A 17,146-nucleotide genomic window follows, 5' to 3' on the forward strand; every position below is an offset into this window, starting at 1 on the left:
TTTTTTTTTTTTTTTTTTTTTTTTTTTTGAGTTAAGGATCTCATGTATCCCAGAGGACATTAATGTACCTTTCCCATGCCAGGATTATCGATGTTCTCCACTACACCCATTTCTTGAAATTCTTTCAATGCATGCTAGACATTGAACTACATCTTTGTTTTCTTGGCAGCCATTCCAACTAGGGTAAAAAGATTGAAGCTTAAAGCATTATAATTTGCATTTCCTTGACGGCCAAAGATCTTGAGAGCTTTCCCAAGTATTTATCTACTAGTTGTATTTCATCATTGTGAATGGAGGTGTCTTTGTCCCTCCCTATCCCATAGCTGCTTCCAAATAATCACTCAGAGGCTTATATTATTAATGCTCAACCAATAATAGCTCAGGCTTCTTACTAGATAACTCTTACATTTAAATTAACCCATCTATCTGTGTTTTGTCATAAGGCTCAAAGCTTTTTACCTTATTTTTCAACACATCTTGCTTGCTTGGCTCTGGCTAACATGTCTATTGACTCAGCCCCTCCTCATCTGAGTTCTCAGTTTGATTGTTCCACCTAAACTTATCCTGCCTGGCTACTTTCAAACAGTTTTTTTTTTAACCAATGAAAGGAATACATATTCACAACGTAGAGAAAGGTCATCCCACAGCGCATCATGGGAGAACTATTCATTGGGCTCCACTGTTTATTGAATGGTGAGCTGCTTTTTGTAGTAAGGAATGGCGGGCTGCGTCCTGCCACCCGGCTAGCTTTACCAGAAATAATTACACGGAAACTGTATTCTTTTAAACACTGCCTGGTCCATTAGTTCCAGCCTCTTATTGGCTAATTCTCACATCTTGCTTTAACCCATATTTAATAATCTGTGTAGCACCACGAGGTGTGGCTTACCAGGAAAGTTCTTAACCTGTGTCTGTGTCGGGTGGGAGAATCATGGCAACTGTCTGACTCGGCTTCTTTCTCCCAGAATTCTGTTCTGTCTACTCCGCCTATCTAAGCTGCTGTCCTATCAAAAGGGCCAAGGCAGATTCTTTATTAACCAATAGACATATGACCCTCCTCCATCAGCTTTTATTGGTGTCTAAGTTTTGGAGTTCTTCATAAATTCTAGATGTCAATCAATCCTTTCTGATAGGTAATTGCCAGGTATTTTCCCAGTGTCTAAATAGTCTCTTTATATGGTTCCAGCATTATACAGAAGTATTTAAATTTTATGTGATTTCATTACCAAATTCTCTCTGTTCCTTCCTTCCCTGAAATCCCTGTCAAAAGGCCCTTGCCTATACCTTCAGTGTTTCCCCTACATTTTCTTCTTGTAGTTTTCAGAGTTTAAGATCTTAAATTTAAGGTCTTTAATCCATTTTGAATTGCTTTTTGTAAGAGATAAGAGCTATGATCTGGTTTCATTGGCTTACGTGTGTCTGTAGTTTTTGTGACATCGTTTTCCCAGTGGATGTTTTTGACACCTTTGTCAGAGATTAGGTGGCTGTGGCTCTGTGGTCATATTTCTGTGTCCTCGTTTCTGTCTCATTGATCTGTGAGTCTGTGCCAGTGCAGTGCTGGTTTTGTTCCTGTAGCTCTGTAGTTAAACTTCAGTTCAGGTCTTGTGATACCTTCAACACTGCTTTCTGCATACGATTGCTCTTTGGGATCATTTGTGCTTCTGTACTAATTTTAAGATTTTTCCGTTGTTCTGTGGAATATCACACTTGGACTGAATGCAGCGGACTCCCTCCTTGCTGCTCTCTACGTCAGGTCCTTTGTGTGTAAAGTACTCTTTTCAGTTACCTGCTGCAGTTGGTAGCCATGAGTTTGCGTAGCTTGTTTTGACGTACATGTATTTCTCCCTCAGTTTCAAAGATAATTTAGCTGTATAGCAAATTCAATTGGCAGTATTTTCTCTGAAATTTGGAAATATATTGCAAAAGGAACAGGAGAGATAGCTCAGCAGTTGGGTGTTCTTGCTGTTCTTCCAGAGGCCAAGTATCACCCCAGCACCCATGTTGGGTAGCTCAGCCACCTGTCACTGTGCAGGCATCTGCACACACACGGCATACACATCTAAGCCTAAATAAATAAGCATTTAATTATGGGTTTGGGAGTTGCTGACAAGAGAGGGGATATTGTTTTGGTGTCTTTGCCTTTGCTGGCATTTTCCCCTCAGTGCTGATTGTTTGTTTTAGTTGGGTTTTTTTTTTTTGCTTTGTATTTTTAACATAAAATCTTAACCACAATAGTTTGTGGGAGTTTATTCTATGATCAATTTGTTTTAGGCTATAAATTATTTGGGATTGGAAGTCAATGTCTTTCTGTAGGTGTGGGAAATTTGCCCTCATTTCATTTAATAGAATCCTTATATCTTTAGTTTCTGTGTCATGTTTTCATGGATTCTTAAGGGTGATCTCCTGTTAGATCCCAAATGTTTGAGATGTGTAGACATCTCATCCTACTTGCGTTTATTCTTTTATCATTTAAAGGTAATTCTTTTCTGGTGTGTTTCCCTGGTCGAGTCTGTAGCAATGCTTTCCCCTGTGTTCTTCAGTCCAGCACTTCTCCTTTCTTCTTTGCAATGCCCTGATCACCTTTTCTTCTGGATACTGCAATTTTTCTCATTCATTTTGTTGAGGGCTTTGCTCCCCAGGTCCTGGCCTGATCTTCTTACTTCATTCATCTGCTGCTTTCCTCTGTAAGGTCACTGACCACTTCCTTAATACACCTTTTACGTCTTCCAATATTGTGCCTATTTCAGCATTTTCTAAATTCAGTAGTTGATCGGTAGAAATCCTTTAGAGTTTTGTTGGCTTGCTTTTTTATGTTTTATGTTCTTGTGGATTGCACGTTTCTTGGTTTGGATATCCGTTATTCAACGATATTCACCATGAACGGCCTGTTCTGAGGGCTCGCCATTCTCAGCAATACTCGGAGAGGAAAGAAAAAGCAAGTTAACACAGCAGCATCTTTTTGTCTTCATATCTTCTGGCCTGTCTTTGTGTTGAGTCTTGCCTGCCCTTGAACTTGATACAGCTGAAGCCGTCCTTCAGCTCTTGATCTTTCTCGTCCACCTCTCTGAACTCTGACTTACAGGCACTGTCCCCGTGCTCTCACTCAGGAGTTTTAAAAGCTCTTTGAGTCATTCTGCTGTAGCAAAGATGAGAATCCCTGGGCAGCTGAAATTTGAAAACACTGCTTATCTGAAGAAAAGCTGAGCTGGTCTTTATCATGTTAACTGAAGACTTGTTTCAGGAGGCAGGCTCCTGAAAATCTATGCTGTGCCAGACAGGTGGCAAAACTGTTAACATAACTTTATACTTGTTGCTGAAAAATGCTAAAACTTTGCTATGTGCTCAGAGCATTTTGGAATAACAGAAGAGAAAGGCTAACTTTTGACTGCTCTCTTTGACTTTTTGTTTTTTTGAGACAGGGTTTCTCTGTAGTTTTTGGTGCCTGTCCTGGAACTAGCTCTTGTAGACCAGGCTGGTCTCGAACTCACAGAGATCCGCCTGCCTCTGCCTCCCGAGGGCTGGGATTAAAGGTGTGCGCCACCACCGCCCGGCCATCTCTTTGTTTTCAAATGTGATGTGTGTATGCGGACATACACTGTCTGTCTGTCTGTCTGTGTCTGTATGGCGGGCAAGGGGGGCATTGTGCAGTTAGAACTGGTCTAGTCATCAGTCCAGGCTGGCTTTCAACCTTCCTCAGCATCCTGTGTGGGGACCAAACACCACCATTCCAATCTAGAAAAACTAAATTTATAATAAAACATTCTAGGTTCCAAAGAAGAGTAATTATTAAACTAAGCTTACTGTAGAGTGACTTCTTGTACTCACAGGTTTCATGTGGTGGGAGTGGGAGCCAGGGCAGGGTAACGAAGCACTTTCAGTTGGCTCTCAGTTTAGCCTCTTAACTTGATTGTACCCTCCATGGTGTGGATTTGGAGAATTTGGATATTTCTGTTGGTAATATCATTTGTCTTGTGTGAACCTGGCTCTGAAGTACAAGACTACAGAACTAGCCAGTTAGTGGGGGTGCACTTAGAAGGCAGAGGCAGGCAGATCTTGTCTCAAACAAAAAACAAAACAAAACAAAAAATCCCACTCCATCTCAAAGTAGAAAAACCATGCCAGGCGGTGGTGGCACACACCTTTAATCCCAGCACTCGGGAGGCAGAGGCAGGCGGATCTCTGTGAGTTCGAGGCCAGCCTGGTCTACAAGAGGTAGTTCCAGGACAGGCTCCAAAACCACAGAGAAACCCTGTCTCGAAAAACCAAAAAAAAAAAAAAAAGAAAAAAGAAAAACCTTGTTTCCAAATAAATAAATTAAATAACTAAATAAATAAGTACGAGCCCTCTAGAAGTAAGTCCTAGGTTCCCTGAGAAAAGGAGATTTGGAAATTAGCTTTTTAAATGGTTCTTGTAGTGACCGATTTCAACACAATTAATGTTTTAAATATCTATACAGCTTTCCATATTGTGACATTAACGGTTCACGTATCTTGTTAAAACTTTAATTAAGACACTATAGTTTAAGTTCGGACTTCAAGACTGCAGCTAAACCACCCCCACAGGGTCCTCAACAAAGCCGTCAGTGACTGTTTCTTGTGGTAGCTTTCAGCACCTCTTGCTTTGGAGTGGTCTGTGTCAGAAAACCTTTTTCTGATGTAGGTAGATTGATTCTCAGCTGCACCTTTGTAGACTACACTTACTCATAAATTACTTCCTAGTTTCAAAAGCAGAAAAAAGAAACAGGCCTAGTTCTTTGTGATATTTTTGTGTTTAGTCTTTGGCGTCTTAGTGGTGTGAAGCAGAGTTACGCCATCTGTAGTCAAGTGAGATTATTTTTATAAAGGTGGGAGGGGTTTGAAAAGATTGAGTGGAAAAGTTTAGCAGATTCTTAGGGAGCAGTAAGATGGTCCTAGAAACATCTGGTTTGGTGTCGTCGGCTGGCTGGTGAGAGTATTGTGTGTGCTAGCGAGGATGCAGGCACCGAGAGGGTCAGGGAGCAGAGCTCTGCAGATGATCACATAGCTTTCTCTCGGTGTGATTTCCTGTGTCCAGAATGGGTTCACATGGTAAACCTCTTTATGTTGATATACATTGTAAACAGCGGGGCTGTATTGAGAAGGCTGTGGGGCCTTCATGGGTGCTTTCTTCAAATGATGGACTTGCCAGGTAGTGGTAGTGCATGCCCAGCACCCGGGAGAGGCAGAGGCAGGCAGATCTCTGTGAATGTGATGTCAGCCTGGTCTACAGAGAGTTACAGGACAGCCAGGGTTACTTAGAGAAACCCTGTCTCGAGGGGGTGGGAGGGTGGGGGAGTGGAGGAACCCTGTTTTAAAAAACAAAACAAAAAGCCTCTGCTGGGTTTGGAATGCTTTACTTGAAGACTTGTGTTTTGATATAGATGTGTTAATCAGGGAACTGCTCAGCTTTCCCTTTGACGGAGGCTTGCCTGAAACCTGTCCTTTGCTTTCTGTTTCAGAAAGAAGACATAACTCATCTAGCAAGCCTTCCTTGGCTGCTCCTCACACGTCAGTATTTTCCCTCCTCCCCTCTCTGTCCAAAAGCAAAGGCGGCAGTGCTAGTGGAAGCGGCCGCTCTTCCAGTGGAGGGGTCCTCTGCGCGTCCTCGTCAAGCTCCAGGTTACTCAAATTGCCCAAAGAGAAACTGCCGCCCAGGGGGAACATCAGGCCCGTGCATCCCATGCAGCAGGCTAAAGTCCTCCACAGCAGAGTGTAAGTATGGCCACGTGGGTTTGTGAGGGTTACCTGCTGGGAGGAGTCCTGTTTGGGTGCCTAGGGTGCCTGTGAGCCCTTGTGAAGGTCACTGGGGGGAGGGTCAAGTGCACTGTTAATTCTTTCTGTTTCCCTACCTTGTTTGCGAAGCTATTCACGATAGCTATCAGAGTAATAATATGACTGGTAATATTGCTTCTTTCCTGTGTGTGTTGTTGAAAATGAGCTCTGTTTGTCCGTGATGTCGTATACTGACCATAACAGCCCTGGGGGATCTATATTGTTATCCCTCTTTTCACATGGGAAAAGGAAGCACAGGTTGAGATGCTTTATGTTAGAAGGCCTGTAAGTTGTATAGGCCTGGGTTCAAATCTTGCTTATGTTTCTTCCTAGTGGAAGTGAGGCACTGATGGGCATAAGCCACCACAGGGCTGAAGGCACTTAGGTGTCTGTCTGTCCCCTGGCTTTTGCACAAATGAGTGGCCACTGGCCTTTCCACTTCCTCTGTTGCTTATAGTAGAGAGGTGAGAAGGTGGAGCCCCCCCTCTCCCCTCCCGCCTAAAACAAAACAGGGTTTCCTGCTGGCTTGGGTTCAAGTCATAGCAGTGAGGAGGAAAGACTGGAAGTAGTTCTCACTTGCCTGGCGTGGCTTTGATAAGCTTCTGAGCTGGTCTGAGCCTCAGAGCTTCCTCGAGGCCACTTGAAGGAGCAGTAGTGTGCACTGACAGAGCGTCAGTAGCTTAACCTGGTGGCAAGTAGCCTTTCCTTTGGGAGGGTATGCCACACATTTCATTGTTCCTATTATCTAATAACCTTGGTTATCTCAGAAAACAGTACCTGCTGTTACTCGAGAGCCCTGTCAGCTGGGAGGCCAGGATAGCGTACAGCAGCTTTGTCATGCCTGCTGTTCCAGTGCAGGCCTTCACCACTGTTAGTCCTGGTGTCTGAGTCCCCAAGCAGGGGAAACTTGACTGTCACTTCTATAGCTGTCTGAAAGTCTTCACTGCAGGGCAATGTTTAAATCGCTTGTTAGCTTAACAGCTCCCAGAGTCCAGACTCCACCAGAGTTTGTAGCTACACACCCAAACCTCCATTGTCATGTAAAGGCTTAGAAGGGGACCAAATGAACCAATTAGGGTTTTATTGACATCACTTACCAAGCAACAAAGCGATAGTGTCAGTTAGATCATAAGAGAAACTATTGTTAGTGGCTTGGGTCTTCCTGTTCACCAAGCAGTTGCCAGGTGTGTCTATGCTAAGCTCATGCCCTGTGTTCAGGGACTAGGGAGCCTGAACAGTAACATACCATGCAGTGATTCAGCATAGTCTTCCTTGTTGGCGGAAGCAGAGCTGCTTCAGGCTCAAATGGCATGCACTCAATCATGTTTGTTTTAATAATTTCTTGCATTAAAGTGAAGGTTCTTGTGAGGTATTCTCCTGGGATTCCGAGGTGCCATCTTGGTTTTTCTGGATCGCTCCATGTTTTGCTTCTTAAGAAACTGCACTGACAGTTTCTTAACTGTCATTTTCTGAATGGCTGTGGTCACAGCTGACTCTGTTCTCCCCGGTGCTTGCCTGGGCTTCAGATAGGGTATGTTCCCACTAAACAGAAAAGGAAGGAAGGAGGGAGGAAGGGAGGAAGAGAGAACTAACTATTCTGTGGGAAACTGTTTCTTATACACTGGGCTTTTTGTCAAGATCTGTGAACCCTACCACTCACCTTTCTTAGTGGTTCAGACAAAATGCACAAGGGCATTCCCAGAGCCTGTGCAGATAGGTCTGGGCTCTGCCCCCATCCCTTTGGGCACTCGTTCATTGCATTCTCATTTCCCCTGCAGCAGCATGACGCCCTCTGTGAAGGTGGAAAAGATGCATCCGAAGATGGATGGCACACTACTGAAATCCACAGTGGGGCCGGCCTGTCCTGCTACTGTGAGCTCTGCAGTCAAGCCTGGCCTTAACTGCCCCTCAATACCAAAGCCAACCTTGCCTTCACCTGGACAGATTCTGAATGGCAAAGGGCTTCCTGCAACGCCCACTCTTGAAAAGAAATCTGAAGACAGCTCTAATAGCAGGAAGTTTTTAAATAAGAGATTATCAGGTACGTAACAATATACAGTCTTAAAGCTGTATCCAGACAGTGGGTGTGCGTAGATTGTAAACGAAAGGCTTTCTTGAAGCTGGTCAGCTTGAGCCATGAGGAGAGGTTCCTTCAGGGTGGACCTGTCTTTACTCCAGCTTTTAAAGAGCGTTCTTGCTAGTGTATGCACACACTTGTGTGCTGTAAGGAAAATTTGTTCCTCACGATTTTTCTGAATATAAATACTCTTAAGCAAAATAAATATTTCCAGGCACCTGGCAGTAGTTGCAGCCTTTCAGTGAGGATAGTAAAGTTCATTCCAGTGCTCACACCTCATCTGCAGTGTATTCATTAATAATGTGGCACATCTTATTACAGCCTTAATTTGTCTGCCTTGAGATTTCCTCTTATTTAAAAAATGAAGGTAGTGTTTGATAACACCTGCTGCAGTAATGTTTGTGTGTTCCTGACAGAAAGAGAGTTTGATCCTGATATCCACTGTGGGGTCATCGATCTGGACACCAAGAAGCCCTGCACCAGGTCTTTGACTTGCAAGGTTGGTGCTTTCTGTAGCAGAAGTGAAGGCTGGTGTGCACAGGGCTCTTAGTGCCATACCATCCCCATGCTGTTCCCACAGCTCTCCCACCCACAAGGAGCCAGTGCTCTCTGGCTATCCTTGGTTGTGTAAATTAAGTAACAGGTTGTGACCAAAAAAAAAAAAAAAATGTCAATTTGACAAAATTGGTAACTATGTGAGTTACCATGACTTCACCTATGCAAGGGGCTTTACTTTTCTCATAAAATCTTAATTTATTTTTTATGTACATTTTCGTGTATGAGCACACAGCACACACATGGAGGACCGAGTACATCTTGCAGGAGTCAGGTATTTCCACCACCATCACTTTTAGGTGCTCTTACTGCTTGATTACTTTGTTCCCCCCTCTTTCCTAAATGTTTTGTGGCTCATGTGAGGTCAGAGGATAGCTTGTAGAAGTTGGCTACCCCGTTCGGCTTCTGGAAACTCTTTGTCTTCCTGCCTGGTGCCCTTCTCCACTAAGCTGTCTTACTGGCCCATGTGACAGTTGTTAATTTAGATTTTAATTCTTGTGACTACCATTTTATGCAGTGGGGCTGCTTTGAAATGGGTCTTCCTGCTCAGATTGCTCTTTGAGATGCTGGACTCAAGTAATGCGCCTAAGCACTGGGATTACAGGTGTGTGGCTACTATTGTCATCACAACAGGGATCTAAATGTTCTGGGAAATCTGAAACTTTTAAACATCTAACTTTCAAAAAATTGTAAGCCTTATTCTCATTGGGAAAAATACATGCATGGATCAGATTTCTAGGTGAAAAGCCCATGCTTTAGAACTAACTGTTCTTTCTTCCTTAGACTACTAATTGAATGATATAGTTGTATGTTGCTATTGGTTTTTGATGATGGCCTCTAGAGTCTGTCATGGTTTGACGTGTGATTAAATGCACTTTTGAAAGCAGTGTTTACCTGTGTTCCACGTCATGGAAATAACTTCACCTCTTCTCTGCCCCTCCTGCCCACCTGGCTCTTTGTAACACGGGTTGTCCAGAAATGTGTTACCAATGATTATTTATCATAGATGTGCTTTTTACATGATCCATGAAGCAGCTGGTTGTTTCCTGATATTTCAGTGTGGAGTATGGTATTGTTGGTTTTTGGCATTCTGTTGACCAGCACCCGTCTTCTTAAGGGAGCATCTCTCTCTTGTTGAAATAAGAGCAACGGGGGCTGGGTCCCCCGCACCCGGCTGCCCACATGGCTAGCTTAGCTTATGCCCCGAAATAATTACACGGAAACTGTATTCTTTTAATCACTGCCTGACCCATTAGTTCCAGCCTCTTATTGGCTAGCTCTTACATATTGATCTAACCCATTTCTATTATTCTGTGTGGCCCACAAGCTGGCTTACCAGGAATGATCTTAACCTGCGTCTGTCTGGCGTGGGAGAACCATGGCGACTCACTGACTCAGCTTCTTTCTCCCAGCATCCTGTTCTGTTTTCTCCGCCTACCTAAGGGTTGGCCTATGAAATGGGCCTAGGCAGTTTCTTTATTAATAAGAAATCATTCCCACATCACTCTCTGTTGATGGGAAACTTTAGTTCCATCTTGATCCCATGACCTGAGTGACTGCATCTTCACTCTTGAGTTTTGTGAGTTTGGATGTCTGATAAAGTCTTCAGGGAGTTTCACTGTCTCCTTCCTGTGCCTTCACTGCCAAGTGACCTGCCTGTGTACAGCTGTATGTCGTCTTTGCCCTTCAATAGCGCTTATTGTTCTGTGTGCTGAAAGGGTCATTGCAGTTAGTAGTGTGGTTCTGAGCTTTTTGTGTCTTTAGGCCTGATTGGCATTAGTTTAGCATGAGAGTGGTAGAGAACGCAGCTCCAGTTAGGCCTGCACCTTCATGGTGCTTTTCCTATCTCCCACTGTTTTGTGTGTTCTCGTTGCCTTTGCTTTCTCTTTGGCCTAATACTGTTCATTCTGTAGGACTTAACATGCCTGATAGCCCTATCTCTGTGACCATGGGTTGATGCCAGGTCTCTTATGTCCTGGACGAAGAGTGTTGGGTACTGTGACCGACAGGGAGCTGCTTGCCGTCTGCTCCCATCTGCACTGTTGTCGCTGGTACATTTCTCACACAGCCTGCTACTGTACCTTTCTGCAGGGGATTTGTAACTGTTGGCTTTTGTTCTTCTTCCTTGTCACTGTACCAGATAATAACCTTTCCATTGCACACAACTCTGAGCACAAACCGTATTTGAAGTCCTATAAGTTATAGACTTTAATACAATCAATGCATGTCTTCTAGCCTTGTGGACATTACGGTAGGAGGCAGGAACCAGAGAATTAGTAAAGAATGGTTTCTGAGTGTAACCACCATTGCATAATCTGTTATTACAGATGATTTATGGACAGGAGAGAGGCTTGGATTGGGGAGGTCTAGATAGAGGAGGAAGGTTTGAAGGCATCACAGCCAAGTGGCACCGAGGAATCAGAGGAAGTATGAGTGACGGCCCTTTCATGTCACAGAACCTTAGACTAGAGCCAGAAAGGGGCCGGAAGCTGCCCAGGAAGAAAGGAAGGAGGCAGTGCATGGAACTCCAAGCAGCTGAGGGCAGCAAGCAAGGGTCTTAGAGCATGCCATGCTCCTCAGAGCCAACTTAATACAGTTAAATATTAGAAGATGTTTGTACATTGACCTAGAGAGACAGATAATACCAGGCTATGTCCATTCATTCTTTCTACATGTATTGATGGGCCATTGTTTTTATATGCTTTCCAAAATTCTTCATGTATATGGGTGTTTGATTTGTGTTTATGTGTGTGCACCACATGTTGCCAGTTCCCATGGAGTCTGGAAGAGGGTTCAGATCCTCTAAGACTGGAGTTTCATACGGTTCTGAGCTGCTATGTCAGTGCTGGGAATTGAACCAGGGTCCTCTGGAAGAGCAGCCAGTACCCTTAACCTCTGAACTTTCTGTTCAGCGAAGGCCTTTTATATGCTTTTTGTTTGAAGCATTTGCTAAATGGAGACTGTTCTTCTAGTAATGAGCAGAATAAAGTTCCTTGTTTCCATTTAAATTGCTTTCTTGTAAAAATATATTGCATATTACCAGAAATTGAGGGGAATAAATTTATCTGTGCCAGATTTTGGGTACAACTTAGTGTACAGTTTGTCCTCCAAGGAGGAGATCCATGCTGACCTAAGCTCCCATGAGGGTTAGAGGCATGATCCTCTGCATGCTTCTCGCATGTGTTGCTTTGTTGCCGTGCTGTGTAGACCTTTAGACCACTATGTGTGGTTAGTGCAGTGAGTCATGAACGTGTACACATAAACCATTTGTTTTGGAATTCTGTAACCCAAAAAGTGTAAATGTTCAGATTAATCCACTGTATCCATAGAAAGAAGACAAGGCCATTGTAGTTAATGATTCTGAGAATTGGTGTCCGTCTACTTTAGACCCAAGTGGCAGTAGTGTTAGTAGGCTGAGGAGAGGAGCTAGGCCATGCAGAATGACTTTTACAGTGGTTGGACTTGACTGTGGGTTAGGTGGCCTTAACTCGGATCATGTCACTCTTGAAGAGTCAGCTTTGTCTTCTGATTGGAATGGCATTGGACTTTGGGTATTTGCTTTTAAAAATGTCAGAGGCTGTAGGATGCTTTTTGGCTAAGAGTCTGTAGTTCCAGCCTCTTATTGGCTAGCTCTTACATATTGATCTAACCCATTTCTATTATTCTGTGTGGCCCACAAGCTGGCTTACCAGGAATGATCTTAACCTGCGTCTGTCTGGCGTGGGAGAACCATGGCGACTCACTGACTCAGCTTCTTTCTCCCAGCATCCTGTTCTGTTTTCTCCGCCTACCTAAGGGTTGGCCTATGAAATGGGCCTAGGCAGTTTCTTTATTAATAAGAAATCATTCCCACATCACTCTCTGTTGATGGGAAACTTTAGTTCCATCTTGATCCCATGACCTGAGTGACTGCATCTTCACTCTTGAGTTTTGTGAGTTTGGATGTCTGATAAAGTCTTCAGGGAGTTTCACTGTCTCCTTCCTGTGCCTTCACTGCCAAGTGACCTGCCTGTGTACAGCTGTATGTCGTCTTTGCCCTTCAATAGCGCTTATTGTTCTGTGTGCTGAAAGGGTCATTGCAGTTAGTAGTGTGGTTCTGAGCTTTTTGTGTCTTTAGGCCTGATTGGCATTAGTTTAGCATGAGAGTGGTAGAGAACGCAGCTCCAGTTAGGCCTGCACCTTCATGGTGCTTTTCCTATCTCCCACTGTTTTGTGTGTTCTCGTTGCCTTTGCTTTCTCTTTGGCCTAATACTGTTCATTCTGTAGGACTTAACATGCCTGATAGCCCTATCTCTGTGACCATGGGTTGATGCCAGGTCTCTTATGTCCTGGACGAAGAGTGTTGGGTACTGTGACCGACAGGGAGCTGCTTGCCGTCTGCTCCCATCTGCACTGTTGTCGCTGGTACATTTCTCACACAGCCTGCTACTGTACCTTTCTGCAGGGGATTTGTAACTGTTGGCTTTTGTTCTTCTTCCTTGTCACTGTACCAGATAATAACCTTTCCATTGCACACAACTCTGAGCACAAACCGTATTTGAAGTCCTATAAGTTATAGACTTTAATACAATCAATGCATGTCTTCTAGCCTTGTGGACATTACGGTAGGAGGCAGGAACCAGAGAATTAGTAAAGAATGGTTTCTGGGGGGGCTGGAGTGATGGCTCAGAGGTTAAGAGCACTGATTGCTCTTCCAGAGGTCCTGAGTTCAATTCCCAGCAACCACATGGTGGCTCACAACCATCTATAATGAGATCTGGTGCCCTCTTCTGGCATACAAACATACATGGAAGGAATGTTGTATGCATAATAAATAAATAAATCTTTAAAAAAAAAAAAAAGAATGGTTTCTGAGTGTAACCACCATTGCATAATCTGTTATTACAGATGATTTATGGACAGGAGAGAGGCTTGGATTGGGGAGGTCTAGATAGAGGAGGAAGGTTTGAAGGCATCACAGCCAAGTGGCACCGAGGAATCAGAGGAAGTATGAGTGACGGCCCTTTCATGTCACAGAACCTTAGACTAGAGCCAGAAAGGGGCCGGAAGCTGCCCAGGAAGAAAGGAAGGAGGCAGTGCATGGAACTCCAAGCAGCTGAGGGCAGCAAGCAAGGGTCTTAGAGCATGCCATGCTCCTCAGAGCCAACTTAATACAGTTAAATATTAGAAGATGTTTGTACATTGACCTAGAGAGACAGATAATACCAGGCTATGTCCATTCATTCTTTCTACATGTATTGATGGGCCATTGTTTTTATATGCTTTCCAAAATTCTTCATGTATATGGGTGTTTGATTTGTGTTTATGTGTGTGCACCACATGTTGCCAGTTCCCATGGAGTCTGGAAGAGGGTTCAGATCCTCTAAGACTGGAGTTTCATACGGTTCTGAGCTGCTATGTCAGTGCTGGGAATTGAACCAGGGTCCTCTGGAAGAGCAGCCAGTACCCTTAACCTCTGAACTTTCTGTTCAGCGAAGGCCTTTTATATGCTTTTTGTTTGAAGCATTTGCTAAATGGAGACTGTTCTTCTAGTAATGAGCAGAATAAAGTTCCTTGTTTCCATTTAAATTGCTTTCTTGTAAAAATATATTGCATATTACCAGAAATTGAGGGGAATAAATTTATCTGTGCCAGATTTTGGGTACAACTTAGTGTACAGTTTGTCCTCCAAGGAGGAGATCCATGCTGACCTAAGCTCCCATGAGGGTTAGAGGCATGATCCTCTGCATGCTTCTCGCATGTGTTGCTTTGTTGCCGTGCTGTGTAGACCTTTAGACCACTATGTGTGGTTAGTGCAGTGAGTCATGAACGTGTACACATAAACCATTTGTTTTGGAATTCTGTAACCCAAAAAGTGTAAATGTTCAGATTAATCCACTGTATCCATAGAAAGAAGACAAGGCCATTGTAGTTAATGATTCTGAGAATTGGTGTCCGTCTACTTTAGACCCAAGTGGCAGTAGTGTTAGTAGGCTGAGGAGAGGAGCTAGGCCATGCAGAATGACTTTTACAGTGGTTGGACTTGACTGTGGGTTAGGTGGCCTTAACTCGGATCATGTCACTCTTGAAGAGTCAGCTTTGTCTTCTGATTGGAATGGCATTGGACTTTGGGTATTTGCTTTTAAAAATGTCAGAGGCTGTAGGATGCTTTTTGGCTAAGAGTCTGTGCTGCCCCTCCAGGAGATTAAAGTTCACTTCCAGCACAGACCTTGGTGGCTCTCGGCTTTCTGTCACTTCTCCCAGCCCTCTGACGTCACATACAGGTGCCCACTTACAGACACATGTGCATATACATGAATGAAAATAAAATTAATGGTTAGAAATATCTGTGACTATCAAATGCATTTGAAAATGTGATGTTTTCTTGTAATATTTGACCAAGAGTTGGCTTATCTTAGTCACCTTTTTAAAGCCAAAGCTGCCACTTTCTCTGTGTGCCCATTTCCTGTCTCAGACACACCATCTGGACACACGAGAGCCCAGCCCCACTGTGTGGTTCTGGTGTTTTCTGCATTTCTGGCTCTTAGGGTTCACAGTTCTCTGTCTTTCCTCTCAAGTGAGCCCCTTCTTTCTTCATAACTTATTTTATTAGAGAAAAGCAGTTGCATTAACTTCTGTCCTCAGTTACTAAAAGAATACTTCACCAATATGCATTTGAATTAGTACTCAGAATTTTAAATTGTCCCCAGGTTTTGTTTTTTTTTTTTTTAATGAAATTCATAAAAGGCCTGAGTTTCCTTAATGGCACAAAGCATGAGTGTCCGCCCTTCGTATTGTTTGATACTCGTTTCTGTGCAGGGGGCCCAGCTAGGGTCACACTCCTTTCTTCACGTGGAACGACATGCCCAAGCTTCTTCCTACTGATGGAAGCTGCAGTCTTGTGATTCTAGCTCCCGAGGAGAAAAGAGCTGAGTGAATGGAGAGGTGTCTTATCTTTGAAAGCCAGCACGTGCTGTTTTATGGGGATATACAGCATATTAAACTTTTTATTGAAATTCCTGAGTTTCTGTGTTTGTTGTTTTTGTTTACGTTTGCACATGTCTGTTGTAGACACATTCCTTAACCCAGCGGAGAGCTGTTCAGGGTAGAAGAAAACGATTTGATGTGTTATTGGCCGAACACAAAAACAAAACCAGGGAAAAGGAATTGATTCGCCATCCAGACTCTCAGCAGCCACCACATCCTCTCAGGGACCCGCACCCCACCCCTCCTCGGATGCCACAGGAGCCACACCTCTCTTCAGAGTCAAAGCCTTTCTTAGCTAGTAAACCGAAACCTCATACCCCTAGTCTTCCAAGGTAAGCCAAGCCTCCAGCCATGTCCCTCCTTCAGGGAACAGGTGTCCTGATGCCACGTGTTCTGTCTCATCCTCCTCCTGCACTGCTATGCTGTCAGGAAGTCTGTGCCGCCGTCAAAAGGGAATTGATATTTTTTAAATTGTGTTTTACTGTAAACACTGTTGAAGTCTTCAGTAAATTTTCACCAGAGCTCCTAGGCATAAATGAAACACTAGTGTAAAGCTAGAAGTTTCTGCCCTCTGGTGGTCCTTGCCCTCTGGTGGCCCTATGCCAGGTTTCTCTTAACCCTGATAAGCAGAGCTGAGACTTGGTCTTTCCTTTGGGTTCCCAATAGGAATGTCTCAGATGGCTTTGCCGTATAATGAGAAATGAACCTTCATACATATGTTTATCGACATGGGTTTTCATTCACTCATGGGAACTTTGTCTTCAGCATAAAGTAGACCTTTCAGCAGCCTGGAAAGCAGTGAGTCAGAGTTATTTAATAAGAATTTAGTGTGCACATAACTCAGAGACAGTGAGTAGAGCGTATATATGTGCTTGTGCATGATCAACAAAGCTGAAGTCAAGGACTTTGGACCTATTTAAAGATCCAGGGTTGTGGGGCTGGAGTGTAAGGATGCAGTGTGCTGTTTAGTAGTTGGCCACAGGGCTTCTGCTGGTGTGTCAGCCCCTGGCTGCTACTGCTGCTTAATTTCACACTCTTGTATATGATCCTTGGGATGACTCCATTAGGGACAAGCATCTCCCTCAGGATAACCTAAGTGTGTACTTGGACATGTCAGAACAGCCCACCATGAGTTCTGTGGTTTAGAAACAAGGCAGTAGAGAGTGCTCAGTGGGGGCTTCCAAGAATATAGTCAGGTCTTGGAAAAGATTCCTTCTGTGCCCCTTCTTTGGCATCTTCTCAATGAAGATCTTCATCTGAAGAGTTAGATTTATTTAGGGACCACTAGGCCATCCTGGAGGTAGTAATGCTGCCTCGCTGTGTCCCCTCCTGTCCCCAAGTCCACACTAGAGCTCTGCCAGTGACCATACAGATGCAATAGTGGGGAAATGCTGTGGAATATGAAGAACAGTCAGCCCAAGAATTCTCTCCAGTTCTTTATAGACAGTGGAAGAGGGGCTTGGACACCAGATGACTCTGGGGGACAGAAAGCTATAAGCTGTTTTTGGCTGTATCTGACAGACACTCACCTTCGAACTGGAATGCTAAGGAGAGCACCCCCCTTTCCGCCCACCCCATCCCCACACAGGGAGTCAGCATACTGCATTAGGGCTAGTGGACCTGCTTCACACACACACACACACACACACACACACACACACACACACACAACACAGAGTCATCATGCTGCCTTAGGGCTGGTGGGCCTGCTTCCCCTCCTCCATCCTCTGTGGTTTTAGGTATGTATCTGAGTTAAGGC

At 44.0% G+C, this 17,146-nt stretch overlaps 1 protein-coding gene across 1 annotated transcript in view; it reads left to right on the forward strand.

Annotated features, from left to right (window-relative positions):
• Window positions 1–17,146, forward strand: part of Atxn7 (ataxin 7) — a 154,320-nt gene that overhangs the window by 125,434 nt on the left and 11,740 nt on the right. The window contains exons 6-9 of the mRNA XM_026779982.1: window positions 5,477–5,729; window positions 7,568–7,830; window positions 8,283–8,365; window positions 15,472–15,719. Of these exons, the coding sequence (XP_026635783.1) occupies window positions 5,477–5,729; window positions 7,568–7,830; window positions 8,283–8,365; window positions 15,472–15,719 (847 nt within the window). The remainder of the gene's footprint in view (window positions 1–5,476; window positions 5,730–7,567; window positions 7,831–8,282; window positions 8,366–15,471; window positions 15,720–17,146) is intronic.

Source organism: Microtus ochrogaster, chromosome 6 (assembly GCF_000317375.1).
Source record: "Microtus ochrogaster isolate Prairie Vole_2 chromosome 6, MicOch1.0, whole genome shotgun sequence".
Taxonomy (NCBI): domain Eukaryota; kingdom Metazoa; phylum Chordata; class Mammalia; order Rodentia; family Cricetidae; genus Microtus; species Microtus ochrogaster.